The sequence below is a fragment of the Ambystoma mexicanum genome, chromosome 4q, assembly GCF_040938575.1.
Source record: "Ambystoma mexicanum isolate Mex_15411 chromosome 4q, UKY_AmexF1_1, whole genome shotgun sequence".
NCBI classification, from domain to species: domain Eukaryota; kingdom Metazoa; phylum Chordata; class Amphibia; order Caudata; family Ambystomatidae; genus Ambystoma; species Ambystoma mexicanum.
In genome coordinates, this window is record NC_090928.1 from 513,931,672 (window position 1) to 513,954,381 (window position 22,710).

General features: G+C 46.4%; 1 protein-coding gene across 2 annotated transcripts in view; it reads right to left on the minus strand.

Annotated features, from left to right (window-relative positions):
• Positions 1 to 22,710, minus strand: part of KIZ (kizuna centrosomal protein) — a 2,038,369-nt gene that overhangs the window by 952,697 nt on the left and 1,062,962 nt on the right. For both annotated transcript variants that reach the window (XM_069608068.1, XM_069608067.1), the window contains one exon: positions 17,993 to 18,146. In XM_069608068.1, coding sequence (XP_069464169.1) covers positions 17,993 to 18,146 — 154 coding nt within the window. The remainder of the gene's footprint in view (positions 1 to 17,992; positions 18,147 to 22,710) is intronic.

Genomic DNA, 22,710 nt, shown 5'->3' on the forward strand with positions numbered 1-22,710 from the left:
CTAGAGGTACCATTCCAACAGCTGCACTTCCCAGCCCACGTAGCAAAACAACCTATTGCCGCAGACATCCAGGAACATTGGTTTGTCCCCAATTTACAGGAACATTTGTCAACATTTGTAGTTGAATGCACAACATGCCAAACATACAATTCAGGAATGACATTGAGAACACTGCGTGGCACCCTGCCACGACCAGTAGGACCATTTAGAGAACTACACATAGATTATGCTGACATGGGAGAGCGATGTAACAGAGCAAGGTATTTAATTGTCAAGGTGGGTGGAAGCGGGTCCCTGTACCCACCCAGATGCAAGGTGTGCGGCAAAGTTCCTGGTGTGTGAGGTCTTTTCTCGTTGGGGAATATTTGATGTGATAAGATCAGACAAAGGCACACACTTTGTGAATGACCTTTTTAAGGAAGTGACGTCACTCTTGGGGGTGAAACACAAACTGTGTTCCATTTATCATCCGATGGCGAATGGGGCGGTGGAAAAGATCAACGGATTACTAAAGAGTAAACTATCAAAATTGTGTAATACGCTGAAAAATAATTGGGTGTATTGCTTACCTCTAGCACTGTTTCAACTCAGAACGCAACCATGCAAGGACCATCATCTGAGCCCCATGAGATTGTGACTGGGAGGCGAATACACACACCGCTCTCCCCGATTAGGAGAGCGTCAGACGCGCACAGAGCTGCCACAGTGCTGGGGGAGGAATTTAAGGAATACCTGACCCAACTGACACGCGTAGTACGCAGCATAGCGCGACAAATTGCACCACCATTTAATGAGAATGCAGCTACTGATACTACCATGCCAGCTGCAGACAGCCCAAGCGGGCCACTGATGCCAGGAGCACAAATCTACGTTAGAAGCTTTGTGAGGAGATGGAATTCACCAAGGTTTCATGGCCCCTATGAGGTCATTTATAGTACGCCCACCGCAGTTAAAGTTAAGGGACTGAAATATTGGATGCACCTCTCAGATGTGAGAAGGGCACGCAATAGTGCACTCCCTCAGACTGAACAGGAATGCGCAAGCGGCACAGAGGATGAGGTTCAGACACAATGATAATGTGATTAAAGTAAATAGAACATGTAAAGAGCGAAAGTGACGACACACCCTCTGGTTAAAATGAACTATGTCCATGTCATTTTTCCCCTTCCACTTATTTTCACCACTATCTCTCTCTCTATCAATATTAACATGAAATGCTTAAAGCAAAGGACGTAATTAAGATAACAGTGAACAAAGTGAATAACAGAAATGAGTGAATAATGAAAAAGTTAATATGTAGATATACAACTGTATTTATTCTGGTGACTTAACAACTTTGTATCGCCCCTCCAGGTGGCAAATGGACCAACGCAGCGCAATCACCGAAAACACCATTATGTTAGATAGCAATAGGGACGCCATTAGGGCTAATAGGTTCAGCAATGTTGTATGTGTTTTGAAATGTGCTGCAGTTTTGTTGTCAGTAATGTTGTTTTTTATGGCCTGGGACTACACCCTTCTATCTTTGGTTAATGACATGCACAAGGGGGGGAGCGGGGCTAACTTGATACGAGAAGGGTCACACTTGATATGGACTGGGGTAAAAACGATGTGGAAAGAAACATATGACTTTGATGCTAATGATACAAATGCAATGAAACCTTCAGAACACTCTGCCGCCGATCCAACAAGTGTGTCCTTGTTACATCCCAGTATAAATATAAGTAATGATTATGAATTGAATATACATGAGGGCGACTACTATTGGCCAAGCAACGTAGATAACACAAGCTCGCATGCACAAATAACAGTAGAGCCTACCTTATATTACGCTGCTGCCACTAATGAGTACACACATGATGACATATTAAACGGTAATGACACAGCTTGGGCGGGCATGTTCCCAATACACTACCAAAGAGTGAAGAGCCACAAGGAGGGAGGGAGAAGAAGGAAGAAGAGGGCGGCAGAAGGGAAAAGACATGACATCTATCATGACCTGGGGTTGGATGAGATTGAAGACCTTCGCCACCCAGATCAATCAAACAAGTGGTATTCGGACATGAGTGCCACAGCGAAGCAGGCAACAAATGAAAGCTGCTACGTCTGTTCACTCATTCCGCATGCATCAGGAACACCAAAAATGTTAATACCCCAGGAAGTGCCCTTGTCGGAGGCCCAATGTTTAATTCATCTGGTTCTGTGCAGGATAAAAAGCACGTTCCAAGCGCACACCGTCACAATGGAAAAATTGGAAAATGAGAGAACATGCACAAGCAGATGCCAAGGAGTAATTTGCCTTAAGGAACCATTTCTTGTCATAAGGGGATGAGATATGCAGAAAATAAATGGCACGAGGAAACTATCGAATGCAAAGCAGAAGCACTCCGAGGGCTATCCAATGACACCTTCCAATGGATAAAGTAAGTATGTGCCCCCATCTGGTCGCAACTTGTCACAAAGCTAACGTGGGTCACAGCCCTGGAAAAACCTTTCAAAATACAGAAAGAGATACCACATGAACTGTGTTTCCATGGGGAAGGAAGAGTGAACATGGGGGAAACAAAGAAATGCAACAAGACGGTTATCATACCTGACATGAAGAAAGGCACCGCTGCACTCATGGACATGTACTGGATTTGCGGCAAACAAGGCTATCTACACCTCTCAACAGCACGGAAAGGTACATGTGCCTTAGCCACCCTCCACACAGCCCTGATGGTAATACCTGAAAGCCATATCCAAGGGACAACGGGAGAATCGGCTGAACCATCGACAGTGCCCCAACAAATGATAACAGAAGCTCCAACTTACGAACTATTGTCAGAATATGAACTGAAGGAAAAACTAACACGAAGTAAAAGGTCCTCCAATGACATCTCATCCGAATCATCGAAACTCCTTGCTGAGATCCCGCAGAAATACAAGCTCTTTTCATCAGCAGCGACATTTTTCGCCTCACTTCTTGTCCCGGGACTGCAAGCACGAACAAACGCGAATAGTTGCCGATAGTGCACTGGGAGCTCATCCAACTGGCTAACGACACTGAAGAAGGGTTCAACGTTATAAAAATAGAGCTCCGCGCACTGCGCCTAATGACAATGCAAAACAGATATGTCCTAGATCTCCTCACGGCGATGGACGGTGGTGTTTGCCGAAAAATTGGGGGGGTGTGTTGCACGTTCGTGCCAACTGAAGATGCTGATAACGGGACACTCTCACATGTGATAACAGCAGTACACAATCTAGGAGAGAGGATGAGAACAGAAGGAGGCGGAGAGGAAAGCACATGGTTCGACAATCTGTTCAGCTGGATACCATCATGGGTAAACGTGGCAATGAAAATACTCGTCCCCATCATTGTCTTTGTGCTCCTATTCTTCTGTGTGTGCCAACTGGGACTACAGTGTTGTGAAAAAAGCATGCATACCTCAGCTATGATGATGGTAACAATGGGCCGACCGACAACGGTAGCTACCATGATAGATGCACAAATACAAACAGGGGAATACATCACACCGCAATACAGGATCACAGCCATTTACAGGCAATATGAGGACAGGGTTGATAATTTACACCACACAACAATAAAGGAACCAACGGAGCTGCAATGGTACAGAGAGGTATGGATGGACTTAGATGAAGATGGTGGGATCTACTTAATGTGTACACCAGACGAATATGCCAGAAGAGGGAATAGCCTAAGAAGTGTGAGCAGGGCGTGGATGCCAATAAAAGGCACCCCCGCGTGGGACGAAGCAGTCGCAGATGCTGTATACTACCGAAGGGAGAATGAAAAGAATAAAAAATGATATATTTGTTACTTTAGATGTAACAAAGGGGGGAATGTGTGGGAGTGAGGGGCCAGCAGGCCCCTCTCTGCCTTCACTTCTCAGTACAAAGCTTGGACCAAGTGCCTCCAGTAGTGGGTTCGCCCCTTGCCCTTATGCGATGTTAACTTTGGGTTACAGTCACGTAGATGGGACCACTGAGCAGGACACAGGGCATCCATTTTTTGTACCCCCTTTCGACTCCATCTTGGTGACCAGGCCTCACTGCGATAGTACGAAATGCTTCTCTCGCTTTCCCCGCAGCAGCCAGGCTCAGAGCACACAGCCCCCACCCTCGTTCCCACTCTGACTGGAAAACTCTGCGGCTCCATTCTCACGCTGAAGCCGGAGGTATTCGCAACAACTAATAAATGTATCACATCAGTCTTCCTCTGAGATCACTGTCCTGCATGTGAACCAGCATGAACTAAGCACATAGCTCGTTCATCTGCACAAACGTGTCCTTGCCCTCGCTAATGGAAACTTACTGCCATTCTGACCCTGTGTCCCTGCAAGATATTCCTTTCATGTGCCAGACCGCTGACCATGCCATGAGGCCCACCCAGCAGACCCCCAACTAACATTAGACCCCTGCTGCAGTATATCGTGCCTAATACTAACAAATGCCACATACCTGAGATTCTTGTGAGACTAACCCCAGAGTTCAAAGAGAGTATTATAGTGGTCAAGACCCTTAAACCTGTGACCTGTATAACCCAAATGTTATAGATGATATAGACACCTGTGTGATTTGTATAATGACATGATAAACTACTGAGGGTCTTTTGATCAACCATTATTTAGTGCATGCATTATTTAGGATGTATTCATCAGCTTAGATGGTGGCCACCCTGCTTCACGGCGACCTGACCTTCACCCATCCAGAGCACAGACATCTGACGTCCATCCTCCCGCCAACCAAGCAACCAACCAGGAGGAAGAGATGATGCCCACACCTAAGACACCACCCTGGCTGACCAATCCGGGTCCAACATAGCATCATATGTTAGATTTGACAATGTGCCTATATAATGTGATGTAACATTAACTTGGTCAGAGCGCTCTCAGAGATCTAGATAAACTTTTCCTTGAACTCTCGCAGCCTGCTCTCTTTTGCCTTATTCCCTGTCCGGGGAGTGTCTGTTTTATTTTCTTGCACGTGTGAGACAGGGAGGGCACAAACAGTTGTGTTCAAAGTACTGTTTAACTCGGTGTCTCAGTTCTTCCCTGAAACTGCTGTCTCGGAGTTATTCTGCTCTTAGTTTCCAAGTGGGTATAGGAGCAGGGTGGTTAGAGAGTGTCCATTCCACTATCATGGTTGAGTGGTACGATAATGTCCTGCCTTCATATGACGCCCCCACTACATTCTCCAGATGCTCCTTTCCTGTGAATATGTAATCTATTCTCATGTAGATCTTGTGTACGCTTGAGAAGAACAAGTTACTTCTTACCTTGTAACGTTCTTTCGATGGGATGTTCCTCCGACGTATTCCTTATCTTTGATAATTCGTCTCCAGCTTGCTGGCCTCGGAAATTTTTTCTCTGTAGAGGGCGCTGCGCGTCGACGTCCGCCGAGTCGATGACCCTCGACAGCCACCGTATCGGCGCCGACGTCACCATGCCCATAAATAGCCACGCGCGGCGTCCGTTGCTCAGTTCCGTTTTGTAGCATAAGATAAGTCATGCCTGAATTGGTTATTGACCTTGAAGGAGCGTAAGCTGCAACCACAAGGGAAGTATTACTGCGGGGATGGATGGGAGGGGCGATAAGGAATACGAGGGAGGAACATCCCATCGAAAGAACATTACAAGGTAAGAAGTAACTTGTTCTTCGAAGGGATTGTGTCCTCCGACGTATTCCTCATCTTTGATAGACTCCCATAGCAGTGGCATGTAATTGGAGGTGGGAGTAATAATGTCATGTATCCCTTTTAGGAATGAACCGAATGTAATACGGCTTTGCCAAATCTGGTCTCTTGACTAGTGGAGGAATCCAGGTTGTAAAATGTTGTGAATGTATGTGCAGACGACCATGTGGCAGCCGCACATATGTCTCGGACCGGTACCCCTCTTTGGAGGGCCGAAGAGGCTGAGATACCCCTGGTTGAATGAGCCCTAAGATTTTGGGGTGGCTCTTTCCCTGCCACTTTGTAACATTCCAGAATGGCCAAAATAATCCACCTGGAAATGGTCTGTTTTGTTATGGGTAGTCCCAACTTGTGACCTGAGTATCCTACAAACAGTTGGTCTGCTTGCCTAATCCTAGCCAGTCTGCTGATGTAAAAGCTCAGAGCTCGCCTTGGGTCCAGCCTATGTAGCCTTTCTTCCTCTTTCCCCGGATGGGGAGGAGGGTAGAACGAAGGTAAGGTAATTTTCTGAGTAATATGAAATTCAGAAACCACCTTTGGGAGGAAATTAGGATTCACCTGTAGGACAACTTTGTCCTTGTGGAAAATTGTATGGGGGGGGTTTACAAGAGAGCTTGTAGCTCGCTCACCCTCCTAGCAGATGTTAGTGCTACCAATAGGACAGTTTTAAGTGTGAGAAATCTCAGCGAACAAGAGTGGAGTGGTTCGAATGGAGTACCCATTAGGAAGTTTAAGACTAAATTTAAATCCCATAAGGGAACTTGGAATGGTCTTGGAGGCTAAACATTAGTTAATCCCTTGAGAAATTGTATTACTAGAGGTAGTTTGAAATACGATGGTTCCTCCGCCGTGCGCTTGAAGATTGAAAGTGCTGCGAGATAGCCTTTTACAGTGCCAACTTGAAGGCCTGAGTTTGCCAAGTAGAGTAGAAACGATAACACTGTTGGTGTACCACATGAAAAAAGGTCGATATTCCCTTCTCTACACCAGCTGCAAAATTTGTTCCAACGGCAGCGGTATAAAGACTTTGTTGCTGGCCTTCTGGCCGAAAGCAACACCTCCATGACGTCATCAGGGAGGTCCCAATCCTTGTACCTCACCCTTTCAGAAACCAAGCGTGAAGGTTGAGGGTTATAATGTCTGGATGGAGAACCTGACCTCCCTTCTGCGAGAGAAGATTCTCTTTGAGTGGAAGTCAGATTGGAGGGCAGATGAACATATCTAGAAGGTCCGGGTACCACGTTCTCTTGGCCCAGTCCGGGGCAATTAGGATCATGGTTTTACGGAATCTTCTCAACCTCCTGATCATTTGAGGAATAACAGGAACTGGTGGAAACGCGTAAAGGAGTGGGAACTCCCAGTCCACTACGAACGCATCCCCTACAGCTCCACTCGGGGGAAATTCCCTGGAACAGAACAGATCGCACTTCCTGTTGGTGCTGGTGGCGAACAGATCCACCTGAGGGGTTCCCCAAAGGGCAAAGATTTCTTGAAGGACTTCCTGAGCTAGCTCCCAATCGTGGGAGACTGTGCTCTGCCTGCTCAGAGCGTCCGCTGTCAAGTTCTTCTCTCCGGCTAGGTGGACTGCCGATAGAGAGATTCCTTCCTGAATTGCCCAAAACCATAGCTGCATTGCCTCTCTGCACAGTGGCAGTGACCCTACGCCTCCTCTTTTGTTGAGGTAGTGCATGGCCACCGTGTTGTCCGTCATTATCAGAACATTTATCCCCTGTACTGATGGCAGGAAAGCTTTCAGCGCTAGTCTGATCTCTCTCAGCTCTGATAGGTTGATGTGTAGTCTGGACTCCGATGGTGACCAACGACCGCTGATGGTCAAGTCGTTGGCATGGGCTCCCCACCCCGTGAGTGAGGCGTCTGTGACTACTGTTATCTCCGGCCATGGTTGCCAAAACAGTTCTCCTTTCAAGATGTTCTCTGGATAGGCCCACCATAGAAGGTCATGGGCTACCTTGTCTGGAATCCGGAGGAGATCTGTCATTCTCCCTGAGAATTGCAACCACTGAGTTCTCAGTGCCCACTGAAGAGATCTCATTCTCAGGCGAGCCTCTGGCACAAGGAAGATGCAGGATGCCATGAGGCCTAGCAACCTCAAAAAGTCGAAGGCTGGGAGACGTTGGGCATTTTGGAACTTGTTGACCATCTGCAGAATATCTTGAGCCCTCACCTCTGGTGGCGAGGCTTTTCCCAGGGAAGTGTCCAGGACCGCTCCAATGAACTGGAGTCTCTGTGATGGTATCATCTGTGACTTCTTTAAATTGAGGGAGAAGCCCAGTTTGTGAAGGAAGTGGCAGACATAATCTAGCTGGATCTGAGCTTGTTCCGAAGATACAGCCCTGATCAGCCAATCGTCCAGGTAGGGGTAGACGTGGATCCCTTCCCTCCTTAGACTTGCAGCCACTACCGACATTAGCTTGGTGAAGACCCTCGGGCAAAGGTCAGCCCAAATGGCAGAACTCGAAATTGATAATGAGAGTCGCCAATTGCGAACCTCAGGTATTTCCTGTGTTTGAGATGGATATAAGCATCCTGAAGGTCCAGAGATACCAGCCAGTCCTGGAGCTGGAGGGCCTGAAGGATCTGAGAGAGAGCTACCATCTTGAACTTGTCCTTCCTGAGGAACTTGTTCAATTCTCGTAAGTCCAGGATGGGTCTCAGTCCTCCGTCCTTCTTTGGTATGAGAAAGTAGGGAGAGTACCAGCCCTTGTTCCTGTCCGCTACAGGTACCGGTTCATTAGCACCTTTCTCTAGCAGGTCTATAATTTCCTGCAAGAGGAGCGGATCTGGAACTTTTAGAGAGCTGTGCCCCGGTGGATGACTGAGGGATGTATAGAAAGGGTAGGCAGTAACCCTGGGCAACTGTCTCCAATGCCCAAGCATCTGACGTTATAGCCTGCCATTCCGTTTGATGGCGAGTTAACCTGCCCCCTACAGGTGTTTTGTGTGGAAAGACCTCAGAGTGGTTTGGGGGCGGCTGATGCAGATGCCGAGTGTAAAGAGGCACCCGCTGCTGCTGCGGCTTTAGTACATTTGACCCGTCCACCTCGGGTGGATCTCCTTTGGCCTCTTTGAGCCGGCTGTCCTCTGCCTTTCCCGAATGCGGAATAATAGCGAAAGGACTTTCCTCTCCCAGAGGTTCCTGAGGGGCGAAAAGGAGTTTGGCAGATTGCAGCTCCTAAAGATTTTGCCGCTGCTTTAGATGTCTGCAACTTTTCCAGACTGCCATTAGCCTTTTTACCGAATAAATAAGAGCCGTCAAAGGGTGTCTGGCCTGTACATCTGGAGCAAAGCCAGACTTTCGCAACCACGCATGCCTGCGGATTGTCGTACTTGCCGCCATCGCCCTGCTGATACTGTCAGCGGAATCGATGCCAGTTTGAAGTGACTTGCACATGGCATCTTTGCCATCTTTAATAATGTTAAGGAAGGCTTCCCTTTCCTCTCCTTTGGGTATCCAGTCAGCCGCTGATGAAGCACACGCCCACAGATTGTGACTGAACCTGGCGAGCGTATAGGTGGCGTTGATGGACTTCAACGCCATACTACAAGCAGAAAAGACTTTTTGCCATAGAATTGTACCTTTTGTCATCTCTATCCTGTGGGACAGTAGGGTAAGCGGATCTGCTGCTTGATGAAGTTGCCGCTTGAACCACCAGGCTCCCTGGAGTCGGGTGTTTTGATAAGTATTCAGGGTCAGCTGCAGCTACCCTATACTTGGCTGACAATCTTTTATTGACTGCAGGGATAACCTCAGGAGTTTCCCAATTAGATGAAATCTTCCTTTTGCAAAGCTGCATGGAAGGGGACCACAGGATCCTCCTGTGGACCTTTGTCTAATATGTCTGTCAGGTCATCCTGTTGAAAAACAGGTGAAGGCGCAGACCAACCCATACATTCAATAATCCTTGCCATCAGGGTTCTATAGGGTGTTTCGGCATGTTCCCCTGGGTCTGGTTTAACAAATTCCACTTCTGGGGAAGTGTCCAGCCCACTTGCCTCATGTAATGATTCCTGTAGGTCTTTCAACCTTCTTTCCTCAGAGGTAAAATCCTCTGAAACAGGTAGTGTGGTCCTCTGCAACCCGAAGGTTTCCTGGTCAGAATCCTCCCCTTCTTCATAGATTGAAGATAATTCGGGGTACTCCGACCTCGGAAATGGTGTAAAACCCATTTCTAAGGCTGAAGGAGCCAAACTCGTCATTATTGGGCGAGAAAACATTGATGTCGTTGACGCCGATGTGACAGGCTTCGAAGGCGCTGAGAAAGGTGTCGAGAAAACTGGAAGAGGCCTCGAAGAACTCGAGAGGATCGTGATCCTACTCGAGGATGTCGATGACGGTCTCGGCGTCGTGCCGGAGGCTCTTGGTATTACCGTTGGCTGTGAAGTAGCCGTGGTTTTCTCTTTCATCCGCGTCGACGATGGCGTCGAGTCGATCGACCGATGCGTCGAAGAACCCTTCGACAACGGCGTCGATGGCGCCGATCCATGCGTCGAAGGGATATTCGACGACGGCGTCGAAGACGGTGCCTTCTTACCCGATGGCCCGTGGCACTCTCGGGTGGACTCTTTCGCCGGGTGCAGCGACTCACGGTGTTTCGATTTTTTGGGTTTTTCACCTGGGGTATCACCCTCAGCTGCCTTCGAGGGGGTCGAGGCTGCTTTCTCGAAGACGCTTTGCATTTTCTTCCTGAATTCCTCCCACTCAGCCTGAGCGCTGTGTTTTGTGGGGCAGGAGACCCTTTCTGGGGAAACAGAAGATGACGAGGAAGGGGATCTTCGACGTCTCTTCTTTGAGTGTCTCGATCTCGAGGAATGGTGGGAGCTACTTCGAGATCTAGAATGGGAATGCTTTCGACGGCGAGGAGACGAATGCCTCGACTCGGCCGAAGAAACCTTCGAGGAGGTTTTGACTGACTTACTTCTCTCGAGCTTCCCCTTGCGCTCCTTCAAGGCTTTCGCCTTCATGGACATGCAGTCCTCACACTCCGAACAATGGTGCTCGACTCCCAAACACCACAAGCAGATCCTGTGTGGATCTGTTATCGACATTTTCTTACCGCAGTTTCGACATTTTTTGAAGCCGGACCGCGGCGTCGTCGGTTCCAATGAAGAAGCCATCGAGAACGAATTGGTATTTTCGAGTAAATATAAGAGGTTTATCTGACTGAACTGAGCAACGATATTCCGAGGCCCCACGAAGCGTGGAAAAACGGAAATGAGCAACGGACGCCGCGCGTGGCTATTTATGGGCATGGTGACGTCGGCGCTGATACGGTGGCTGTCGAGGGACATCGAGTCGGCGGATGTTGACGCGCAGCGCCCTCTACAGAGAAAAAATTTCCGAGGCCAGCAAGCTGGAGACGAATTATCAAAGATAAGGAATACGTCGGAGGACACAATCCCTTCGAAATACGAGAATTCCTTCTGGTCTCTGGGTATCCACCTCCATGTTTCCTGTAGGTCTAGGTGCTGTATTAGTGTGTTCAAAGGTGGGGTGTGCTGTCTGACCTGTCTAGGGTCGGATCCAATATACAGTTGAAATCCACCCCCTCAGATCCACATCATGCCCTTGTAGGGGGTTAGGGTAGTGCATAATGAACAGTAGAAAGCTGCTGCATTTTGATTGGGCGGATAAGAGTTAATTATACAAATCTCTATTTTGTCTAGGAATCCATGAATTAGGATCACCCTTCTCTCGTGGTCTGAGTGAGTGTTTAATATCTAAAGCGGGACCCCAGGTGCTATCCATGTGATCGCCCCTCTGGCGTAGTTGGAGTATGCAGATCCAAACCCTCTTCCTCTCCATTTTCCAAGTATATGGGTCTGTTTGGCTGGTGTTAAGTGCGTTTCTTGGAGCAGGGCAATGTGGACCCCTTTGCGTCGTAGATATGACATCACTCTCATTCTTTTAATGTAGTTGTTGAGGCCAAGGACGTTCCACGTGGTAATCTTTATGGTCTCTGTCATCGGGGTGCTTTTTCTAGTGCTTTCGCCCCTTCCCATTTTCGTGATGTTTTCGGATTGCCTTTATACATTGACTTGGGGCATACATGTTCCACCTGGTGAGCAGCTCTGGCTTTGCGGTTAGCACTTAATACTGCTCTCTTTTCGTTGTCCATTAATTCCTCCGGTCCCTGAGGGGCCGTCTCGGTTGTCTCTGCTCGTGGTATTGACCCATAGGTTCCTGTATGATTCCTGCTTCCATGGCTGGTTTGACCGTGTTGTAACCGTAACAGTGTTTTTCACAATTGAAAACAAACATAACTTTCAACATAGTGCCCACTGGTGTGGTTCCGTAGAGGCACAGCCACATGTAGTCCCTGATAGTACTCAGTCACCAATCTCTGAGATCTAAGACGTACTCTCAGTTCATCCAAGTATGGCTAGGGGGGCCGAAATCCCAGGTTAAGTGTCCAGGGGAACCAGGGAAAAGGGAAGTGGTTCCCGATTGCAGAGTCCTTCACCGTTATCTAAGCCTGGGGTTTGTTTATCTGTGCGAGTGATTAGAGACCAGGAGTGCAGAGTCCCCGTCTGAGTCCTCTACTTTTAGTAACATTGACAGCTTCTTACATGCGTCCATGTTGGTTTTGTGCTTTACTTGTTGGCTCTGTGTGAGCCCTCTTGCATTTCTGACATTCTCCCCTAGGTAGGTTTTGCTCATCCATCCACTCGTTGACTGCCTCCGGTGTTTCAAAGAAGAAAGATTTACCCTAGTGTAGAATTTTCAGTTTTGCAGCGTAGAGGAGCATGTATTTGATGCCCTGTCTTCTGAGCCTGTCTTTGGTTAGTATGTACTGGGCTCTTTTTGAACTTGAATAGTATAGTCCAGGTATATATCCAGGGTTGCAGAGTCTCTCTGGATCACTACACCCGATCTCGAGTGGGCTAGAATTCCTTCTTTGTCTCGGTAGTTAAGGATTTCCGCTATGATTGCTCTCTGCGGTACTCACAGGAGGGTTGGGGGGTTCTCGTGAGCGCACTGTGGGCCTGCTCCACTGTGAATCCCTGTGACAGGACTCCAGCCTCTATTTCTCGGAGAAGCACGTTTTTGACAATGTTGGTGTGATCCCTGCCCTCCGCCCCCTCAGGTAACACCAGGATCCTGATGTTACTTATTCGTGCTCGCCCCTCTGCATCTTCAGCACTCTCCTGTAGCATTCGGACTTTGGGCGTTAGGTCCTGAACCGTTGCCTGCAGGTCTTTGGGGGTGGATGCTGTCTCTTCCAGTTTCTGTTCTGTATCACCCACCTTGCCAGCTAGGTTACGCATGTCTTGGCGCAGGAGAATCAAATCGCATTTCATCTCCCCATAGATGTTCTCATGGCAGCAATTGCCTCTAGGATCTTGTTTTCATTGGCAATATTCTTGGGTTCCTGTTCACTGTTCCTTGAGTGATCCTCTGGGAGTCTGGTTTTGGGTCATTCTACTTTGCATATGAGTTGATCATTGTTGGTTTTGGCTGGGCAGCCATCTTTCTTCTCCCTTCAGGCATTCAGGGCAAATTCCTGCTTTGGGGATTGCCAAGCAGTACGGGTTCCCGCTCTGGTTAAGTGCTCCCTTTCGGGGGGGGGGGGGCAGGGGCCTTTGATGGTAATGTTACAGTGCCTGTCAGGGCACCTGCCAGTTGGGGCGTGTGTTGTTCTAATAATGGTGTTCTTTTCATCCTAGTTGGTGAGAGTGGCTCTAAAGCTTTCTGTTCTGTTTGCTCACTATGTTGGCCTAAGAGTGGGCTCCATTATCTCTGTTGCAGTCCGCCTATCTCACTTCCACAGCTATTGCGAGGTGTTTGCTGGCTCCCCTGCATCGGCCGATGACCAGCGGCTTCTGTGTATCTCCCGCTATTAAATTGGGGGCCAAGGGAGGATTGTCCTGCTCCTGTGGTCACTTACAGTCCTATGGACAGGCGGGCCATGTGGTGGTGGTGGTGGTGTTCACTTGCTGGTTCGAGGTCTGTTATGGGCCGATACCGCTTTGTCTGACGCTGTGCATGGGAGCGTTTATTTTCTCCCTCCACTGATGTTTGTAAGGTTATCCCCCTTCAGTGGCCAGTATTTGCCACTTTATACTTGTGCTTCACTTGTCGTTGGGGCCCCCGGTGGGGGAGGGGAGTCTCGCTTTTGCCCAGAATTAGTCTTTTGCTCAGCGCTGCCTGGGGCCCGGGGTCATCTGCGTGTGCCTGAGTCTTTTGAAGTCTGCTCGTATTATCAGGAGGACTCGGAGAGGGAGCTCCACCCTGCCCTTGCGCTGCTTGTTCTTCTGTGTCCTCGGTCTCTGTTACTTTTTAAATGCTATTGAGCCCGTTGGCAGGAAAGGGCGTCAATGGGATCAGACTTCTGACCGGTGCTATGTGTACTTAGGGTGGGCTCCCGTGTGGATGCAGACTGGTCGGGGTCCCGCTAGGGCACTTGGGGCAGAGGGGTGCTTACCGCCTCTCGCTGCCTGGTCCCTCCGCTGCAGGGACGCTGCTCACAACGCAGCGGCTAGCTGTATGCCTTACCGCTAATCTTCGGTGTTGTGCTGTAGTGCATGCGGTTTCCATCAGGATCTTGCGGGCTGCTTCCTCTGCCAGTCCGAGCTCTACTATCCTCTCCTAGTGTCTGGAGATCACAGCCTCCATTTTGAAGGCTTCTTCCACCGGGTTGTCGCGGCTGGGATCTTCTTCCCCACGTCGCAGAGGGCTCCAAAAAGAGGTTCTGTGTGCCGCTGGAGTTCACACATCTGCTGGATGTCTCATTTGCTTCTTAAAACTCACTCTGTCACGCTCAGGATCTCTTTTGCAGGATCGGGCCGGGAGCTTGCAATGGTCACGCCATTCTCATATTGCGACTGGCCACGCCCCAACATTTTTCTTTATTGTTATAGGAACAACACAGTGGGCCTCATTACGAGCATGGCGGGAGCCGTGCCTGTATGGCAGGCACGGCTAAATGAAATGAAATGATATTTTATTTATATTGCACTCGTACACAAGTGTTTCAGAGCGCGACCAGGCAAAAAGGGAGGGGAACAAGGGAGAAAAAAACCCCCAGAAAAACAGCGATCTTACTAGGCCCAGTGACTTTTAAGAAAGCGCAAGTGCATGGCAAGGGAAAATGGGGGGAAAGTGCAAGGAAAGGGGGGGTGGAAAGTGCAAAGCAGAGGAGAGAAAACATAAATAAATATTAAATAGAAGAAATAATAAATAAGGGCTTTTAACCATGGTAAGTGCAGCCAGCAAGTGGCAGGTGAAAGTTAGGCAGAAAGGTATATCTGATAAGTGCAGAAGAAATGTGGGAGGGGGACTGTATGGGTACAGATACAGAACCCTAGTGCAGATGGTGGCCTGGAGGCAGTGCAGGAGGGTGGCAGGGTGAGCAGGTACCTGGGCCCAAAAGAACAGAGGGTGGCCAGGTGCACAATGCCATGAGAAGAAATAGATCAAGAGGGGAGAAGGGGGGCAAAGGCAGAGGCAAAAAGGAAGTTCTTGAGAAGTTTCCAGAACCAAAGATGTTTTTCTCAAGTTTCAAGGTGGTCGGGAGGCTGTTCCAAAGGGAGGCCCCAGCCGAAGACGGAGATCTACCCCCAGCTCATTTCTTTGCAAAACGACTAACCCTGAGGGTGTTAGAAGTAGAGGAGCGAAGGGCTCGAGAGGGGAGGTATTTACGGAGGGATAGTTCAAGGTATTTTGGACCCAGGCCCCAGAAAGCCTTGTGGACAATGCAGAGGGTTTTAAATTTAATCCTTGCATCCACTGGGAGCCAATGAAATGATTTCAAGGCTGAAGAGATACGATCCCAAGTCTTGAGGCCAAGGGCAAGTCTTGCAGTCCTGTTCTGGATTAGATGTAGAGGGCAGAGAGTGGAGGCAGGTAGATTTAGAAAGAGGCTGTTGCAGTAATCCAGTCTGGAAAGAACCAGAGCTTGGGAGACAGTGAGATTTTGAGGGAAGGAGAGGAAAGGCAGAGTACCTCTAAGGAGGTGAAGTAAAAAGTTAGATTTTTTGGAGACATCAGAGATGTGTGCGGAGAAGGAAAGTGTAGAGTCAAAGATAACCCCAAGGTTCTTCGCCACGCAAGTGGGGGTGGGAGGAGGGCCAAGGGAGGCCAGCCAGAGAGTGAGAGTAAAGGATGGAGATGGTGTACCAATAAGGAGGATCTCAGTCTTGTTGGAATTTAGACATAGATCATTGGCGGCACGCCAGTTTTGAATGGCGATTAGACAATCGGAGATGAGGGAAGGAGAGGAGGAGGCTGAAGGAAGCCTGAAAATGAATTGGGTACCGCCATGCTCGCTACCGGCACTGCCTCCCGTGATTGGGCAATAACCGGCCCATTACGAGATGATTGGGCCGGTAATTGCCCATTTGCAGGTGGCGGTATTGCCGGGCTCCCGATCCCCATTCTGCCCTATTAGGCAGAATGGGGGTGGGGAGCATGGATGCGCCGGCACCGTTCATAAAGGTGCCGGCAGCTTTACGAGTTATGCCTGGCGGGCTATCAGGAACCTGCGAGCAGAACTCGTAATGCGGCGGGACGATATGAACGGTGCTGGTGCCTTACCGGCCCCATTCATACCGTCACCGCCAGGGTCCCGCACAACGATCCCACTTACTGCCAGGACCCTGTTTGTTTCAGGTAATGCCAATACCCTCCGCCCAAGTTAATGGGGCCGTCACTGCCTTCCGGCAGGGACGCAACGGTGACAGGGATCACTACACGTCTCTTAGGACGGCCAGCCACCTAACCGTGCCTTCGTTTCTTCCCCTCTCTTTCTATACAGTGGGTGACTCAGCATCCACAACGTGGAACGTGCAGCTGCCTTATTTTTCCGCTGCAAGCGGGTGACGAAAATAGCCTCCTGTCCCTGCAAGCGTCCTGGCTCTGACCCACAGCACTTCTGCACGCCCTAAGGACGCCTAAAAAAAAAAAAAAAAAAAAAAAAAAAAAAAATTACCAAACTACAGATATAGGTAACTCTGAGTTTGCCATCTGTGATGCGGGTTTCTTTACCAGTTGATCCGCACACACAGTTTTGTTTTTTGGCCACCAGTGGCACATTTGAACGACGCTTATTACATGTATGTTCCCTTTTTCTGTCTCCCTCTATTTTTCAGGCACAGAACAGTGTTTGCCTTAAAACTCTGTCCCAGGCCACTCTTCTCAAATCCACGCCAATGGAAGTTGAATCCCATTTTTAACACATTCAGGTCAGTCACTGGATAGCACAAGCCACAAGTCTGGGTATTTATTTTAAACCTGCCGGGGGGCATTTTAACCTCAATTAAATCTATTTGTTTTTGTTTATATGCCATGCTAATATCCTGTTGTGTTTTTACAACAACACAATAATGCCCGATTTACATTAAATCCTTTTCCATCTGATTCCCCCACGCAGGGAGACTGGGTTTTTCCCTTGAAGAAGGCGCTTCCCGCCGAAACGTCACGGGACCACATCTCCTCTGGCTCAGACATGCCTGTCCCCTCACACCACCTGATCAACATCTAGACGTAGGCCAAAGACTTGGTTACCTCCCTCAAAATAATCCAATACAGCTTGGAAATAACTACCAGGATGTTTTATGTGAAAACCTAACTTCCGTTCATGGCTCACACCTATGTATTGTCTTGAGCATAGTTGCTGAAATAACTGTCTTGCTCTTATGCTCATGCACTAACAATGTTATGACTATGCACAATAAGTTTGTGAACTATGTCTATAATTTGCTTTCTGTTTCACTCCATTTCGAACATGTTTGCTAACCTAGAGGCAAGTGTTGGTTTGTAAAAAGCACCAAATATTAAGGGAAACTGTACCCTTACTCTACCTCTTCGTTTTGACCGTAGCCAAATAAATAAGCTAAAAATCAAACTTGGGGTTCCTTTTGTATTTACATCTCATATAATCACGAGCATACAGTGTCTCTGATATTCAGCATGACAAATGAGATAATATTTGCAGGAAATTATAATGCAAACTGACGTAAATGTACGTGGCAGGACGCCACCATTTTGTTTCAAAAAAGGGTCCTAATGAGGACCAGTGTGTTTTCAGTGTGCCGATTCAGTGGAAAAAGCTTAATAAACCCTTTGAAAACAAGTGTTTGGTCTTAGTATTCTTCTTGGTCCCAGAGTATGTGACAGCACCTACACAAAACAACAGGTAAACCTGATATCCACAATTGGCACTTCTCTTAGAGGTTTAGCTTGTCTTCTAAACATTTATAACAAATCGCATTCAACATTACTAAACACACATGGTACGGACTATGCACTAGGCACTACAAATAACAATGGGTTACCTTTGTCACTGGCAGGAAGTTGAACAGGCTTGGCTTGCTTTACATCCCCATTGTCACTCAAAATCGATAGCAGGCTACACGGGGATCCATGGCTATGAAAGGAGGACACTTCCTCAGTCTCTTCTGAAAGGTCTTTTTCAGGCAATAACAGCATCTATGAAGTTATAGAAACAGATATCAATAAAGTAAGCTGTGTTTAGGTTTAAACTTGGTAAGAAAATGCCATGCTCAAACTGCACAAGGCCATGAAATACATTATACAGCCCTCCCCCAAACCTTAAGGGTTTCCAGCATTCAGGACAGCTTTCTAATGTGATCTGATGGATCCTTAATAACATGGAAAGAAAGAGCCAGCTATAGTACGAACATCTATGGGAGGATCAATGCAAAACTGGCATCCAAACCGGGGGTCCTGGGTTAACTGGTTTTAGGACTCAGTGAGAGATCTATAATGAGCAGTTCCCATATCTGCATGTGAGGGTGAAGGAGTTAATTGCTCTACTCCATCAGCCAATTCTGCTTTCTTAGCAGAAAAGATACATTCAACAGACTTGCCCTCTAACAAGGAGCTTTGTAACACAGGGGCAGAGTCTTTGCATATATTATTCCCTGGGTTTTAGTGGGTTTTCCAGTTCTACAATCACATATGTTGATTTCAGCAATAGTTCAATATCCAATAGAGTTTATTACAATCCATCTCGACAATATTTATAACAAAGTGTAAAACTAACTTTTGTGGTTACATGTGTTTTATCAATTGCCACTAGAAGGTAGTTGGTTCTATGTGTTTTCTTCACATACATATAAGCCAAATTTTTTCCACAGTTTCTAAAATCAAATTGCCTTTCCTTCTGCCCGTTTTCTCATTAAATGCAATTTTAGGTTAAAGGGAATACTGTCATTTTAGGACATGTGTTTCGGATAAACTGGATAAACCCTGCTACTTTGATTCTCGATTTTCCATTGCAGTAGTCTAAACTCTTAGATCATTCCATGTAATCTCCCTTTTTATTTCAGTACTTGCTAGTTTGTTAGGAACGGCAGTCTCCAATTTTGTGCACACCATTAAGTTAAACATGTAATTTCTGTAAGTCAAATTGGTTACAAGGACTACAGCAACCGCTGTGTTTTGGTGGGCCTGTTCCTCAAGATACGCAGGTCAGAGGAACAGTCTCCTTATTGAGAAAAAATCTACAATGCTCTTTTGCAGACAGTGCCTGCTGCTGCTCACCCAGTGAGCAGACGTGTCATCAGAAATAAGGCTGTTTCCATGTTACCAGATTCTTCGGAGCTAACAAAGATGGAACAACAATCAGATACCAGACTTGTTGAAATATATGAATTGGGGGATAAAGATGGAAAAAAATAATCAAAATCTTATTGACACGTTGATTTTGAAACAAACTGATTTTGCAACCCTAGGCCAGAGTCTGACCACTTAGGTCAGTGGCTGCAGCAGGATTTAACCAACGTTTGGGAGGATACCACGAGGAAGATACACCATTGGCTCTGGAGGGTGCATTTTCCAGATTGTGAGTGGACTATCTGTTTCCTGTAATTGTTAGAGAATCGACCGGCCGAGGAGGGTGATACATGGCTAAAGAGTGACAATATCACAGCCTCATAAAAACTCTACTGAAAGAAAAACTTGCTGGTGTGTTAAAAGGTGTTGATTGTCCAGATGGGACCCGGGAGCAAGAGGGTGAGAATATCTAGACATAATAATTATGCTAAAGCAAGGGCGAGAAGTACTTTCTTGTAGGAGAGTGCGTGTAGGGAACTATTTTCTAGGACTGAAATTGCCAAGTAACTAGTTGGGCACTATATCCCTGACACCGTGAGTAAACCAAAAAGCATGCATGGTGCCAATTCCCTGAGACTGTGTAGAAGTTTATGGAAACCTGGGTAACAGAAGTATTCCAAAGTTAGGCTCTTGAGACATTTTAAGTTAACCCATCCTCACAAATGTATGCTATCAATCCTTATTTTTATTTTGATGCACATATATTCTGTAGGCATCTTTCATCCCTATCCTGGCAAAGCAAACTGATTCCTCCATCACAGAGGATGAAGGTATGAGTGATAATGGAGGAGCACCTGAATTATTGTATCTAGCAATATGGAACTTAGTATAATCATATTACAGTATGGGAAAGCTTTCTAGCCAAACTATATATAGACATAGGGGATATGAAGAACCATACAGGACAGGCAAAAAAGTAACTGAAAAGACCAGAAAAATCTGTGGTCCAACCAGGATGTAATGAAATACCTGGGAGGTGGCACAGAAGATCAGAAGACTGCACAGACAGCAACATGATACTGTACACTAAATATATACACATTATGAAACAGAGAACATCTCAAGGCATAAAATAAGCAGTGTCGCATAGCAATTTGCTGTGCAATTCTGTAGGTTTGCTAATCAAATGAAAACTTGTGTAGCAGAGTTAGCTATTTAAGTTGCCCTCTTCAATGAAAGCACTGCTCACCCTCATTCCTCTTGCCCTATGTGCTCTCTTTGCCCTCTTTTCTCTGTTCACTTCAAGTGCTAATTGAGGGAAAGCGCACCAGTAATCATCTCCTCCACTCTTAAGTGCCAAAGGCATGTGTAGGGTGCAAGGCCAGAATTTATTTATTTTTTATTGCAAACCAGAAGTGATCGGGATTATACTTTTTAAAATCTTTTAAGCTTTCCATATGGCAAAGACCAGTAGATGTCAACTTTATATCTTTTAAAATGACAGTCATGCAATTCCATTCCTAAAATGAAAGTTGTTACATGATGCCTAATTACAGTATTGATACTGTAAAATAATGCATCATCTCCATGGTTTACAGTAAAGTTTAAGTTGGCATATCTGAATTTCATAGTGTGAACTATATTTCATTTTGTTGGGTAAGAAGCATCATGTTGACTAGTGAACTTTTGAAAATATACATGAGCACATGTTTTTGATGGCAAACCTAGATCTGTAACCTGCAGGTTGCATACATCTTGCAATTGGTGCTCCACCCCTGGCCAAACCCATACTCCATGACATTCTATATTATCACCCTGTTGCTTTATACCAGGTACCCTGAAAGTGAAATGACCATAGACTACAATATTCCACCTAGCGTGGCCAGGTCTCTGCCTGCTACGCAATCCATTCCGCTTAGTCTTTCTTTCCTCTTAAATAATGAATACACAAATCAAACTAAATGCTTATGCAAAGTAGCGATCAATAGTTCCACCCAGTCTGTACATCTACAGATCTACTGCAAAACCAAATGCTGGAGCCTCTAGAGCTTGCTTTGCTTTTTGATTGGATTATATATTACCACCTGCAAGAGACAGCTGGACAAACTGTTTTCAGGGCCTCTTTATCCCATCTATTTATGCATGTCCATTCATGCAGCTAACCTTTTATATTTTACAGACACTCATTTATGGCTTGCAAAGTCTTTTTGCCCAGTCAAGTAGATTTTATGAAGTAGCATTTACATGAGATGTTTGAAACTTTTATTTAACATTTACTTTGTTTGCAGTAAATGTCAAATACAAGTTTCACTGTGCATGGCTCGCTTCTGAGTGGCAACAGTGTGCCAAACATAAAGCGTGTTTGTAGTGACATGCACCATTTTTTAATTTTTTTTATTTATTATGATATATGGTTATACCATTGACAACCTTTTATCAAGTTAGACAGATTGAGATTAATTGACTTAAGTTTTGATTGGGTCTTAAAATCAAGGACACGATTCTTCAAGCGTTGATAGCTGCTTCTGTATGGCGATAGAGAATTTGACCACATCTAGGGATACTGATGTTTTTTCCCCTGATTGTAGAATTTTCCACCATAGCTCCTTTGATTTGTGTCCATAATTTATAATGATGGGATTCATGAAGGAAATCCTTTGTGGCGATAGAGCTGGGCAGACCATCATCAAGTGGTGCAGATTTTCTGTTGACTCAGGGTTCTGACATAGTCTGCAATTCAAAGGAGCAGCGTGGTTTCGTGGCCAAGTAGTTTCTCTTGTTTTGATTAAGTTGAGCCGAAATCAAAAAAATTGATCTCTGAAGTACCAATGAGGGAACAATTTTAGATAGCTGGGTAGGGGAGTTTGGTGTTTTACTGTCCTCCCATGGTTTCCCATAAGTTTTGCATGTTAACCATTCTTTTTCAGTCCTGAACCAATCGCAGGAGTATAGCTTTTTTTTTACTTTGTCCGGGTTGTTGATCAAAGTGTCCACTTGCTCTCCTGTAATGTCAAGTAGACTGACATTCTGTTTGCCATAAGGTCAATATTGGATCATGTTCTTCCGTAAGCACTTTTTTGAGGCATTTGAAACCGTCTAAGGGGTTTTCTGTAAAATGAGAGTATATTCCACTCTACAATAGCTAGCATGGAGGTTAGACCCAACTCTCTGCAAATTGCTTGTATTGGCATGCTTTTGGGTAGGCGAAGAGTGTTTTTCCAAAAGTGGCGTTTTTAGAACTGCCCAGTTTTTGGCTTTGAAGTTGAAAAAGGTTTCAGCACCATAGGTAAGAATCGGAATCACCTTGGCTTTGTAAAATTTGATGAGTGGAATTAAGCTGAAACCGCAGTAACATCTCAAGATGATTTTTCCTAAACCTGTCAGGTTCATTACTTTCTTTTTTAGTGTTTGGAGCACTGCAGCATCGATCTTGCTTGTGTTGACACATACTCCTAGATATGAAAAGGATTGCACT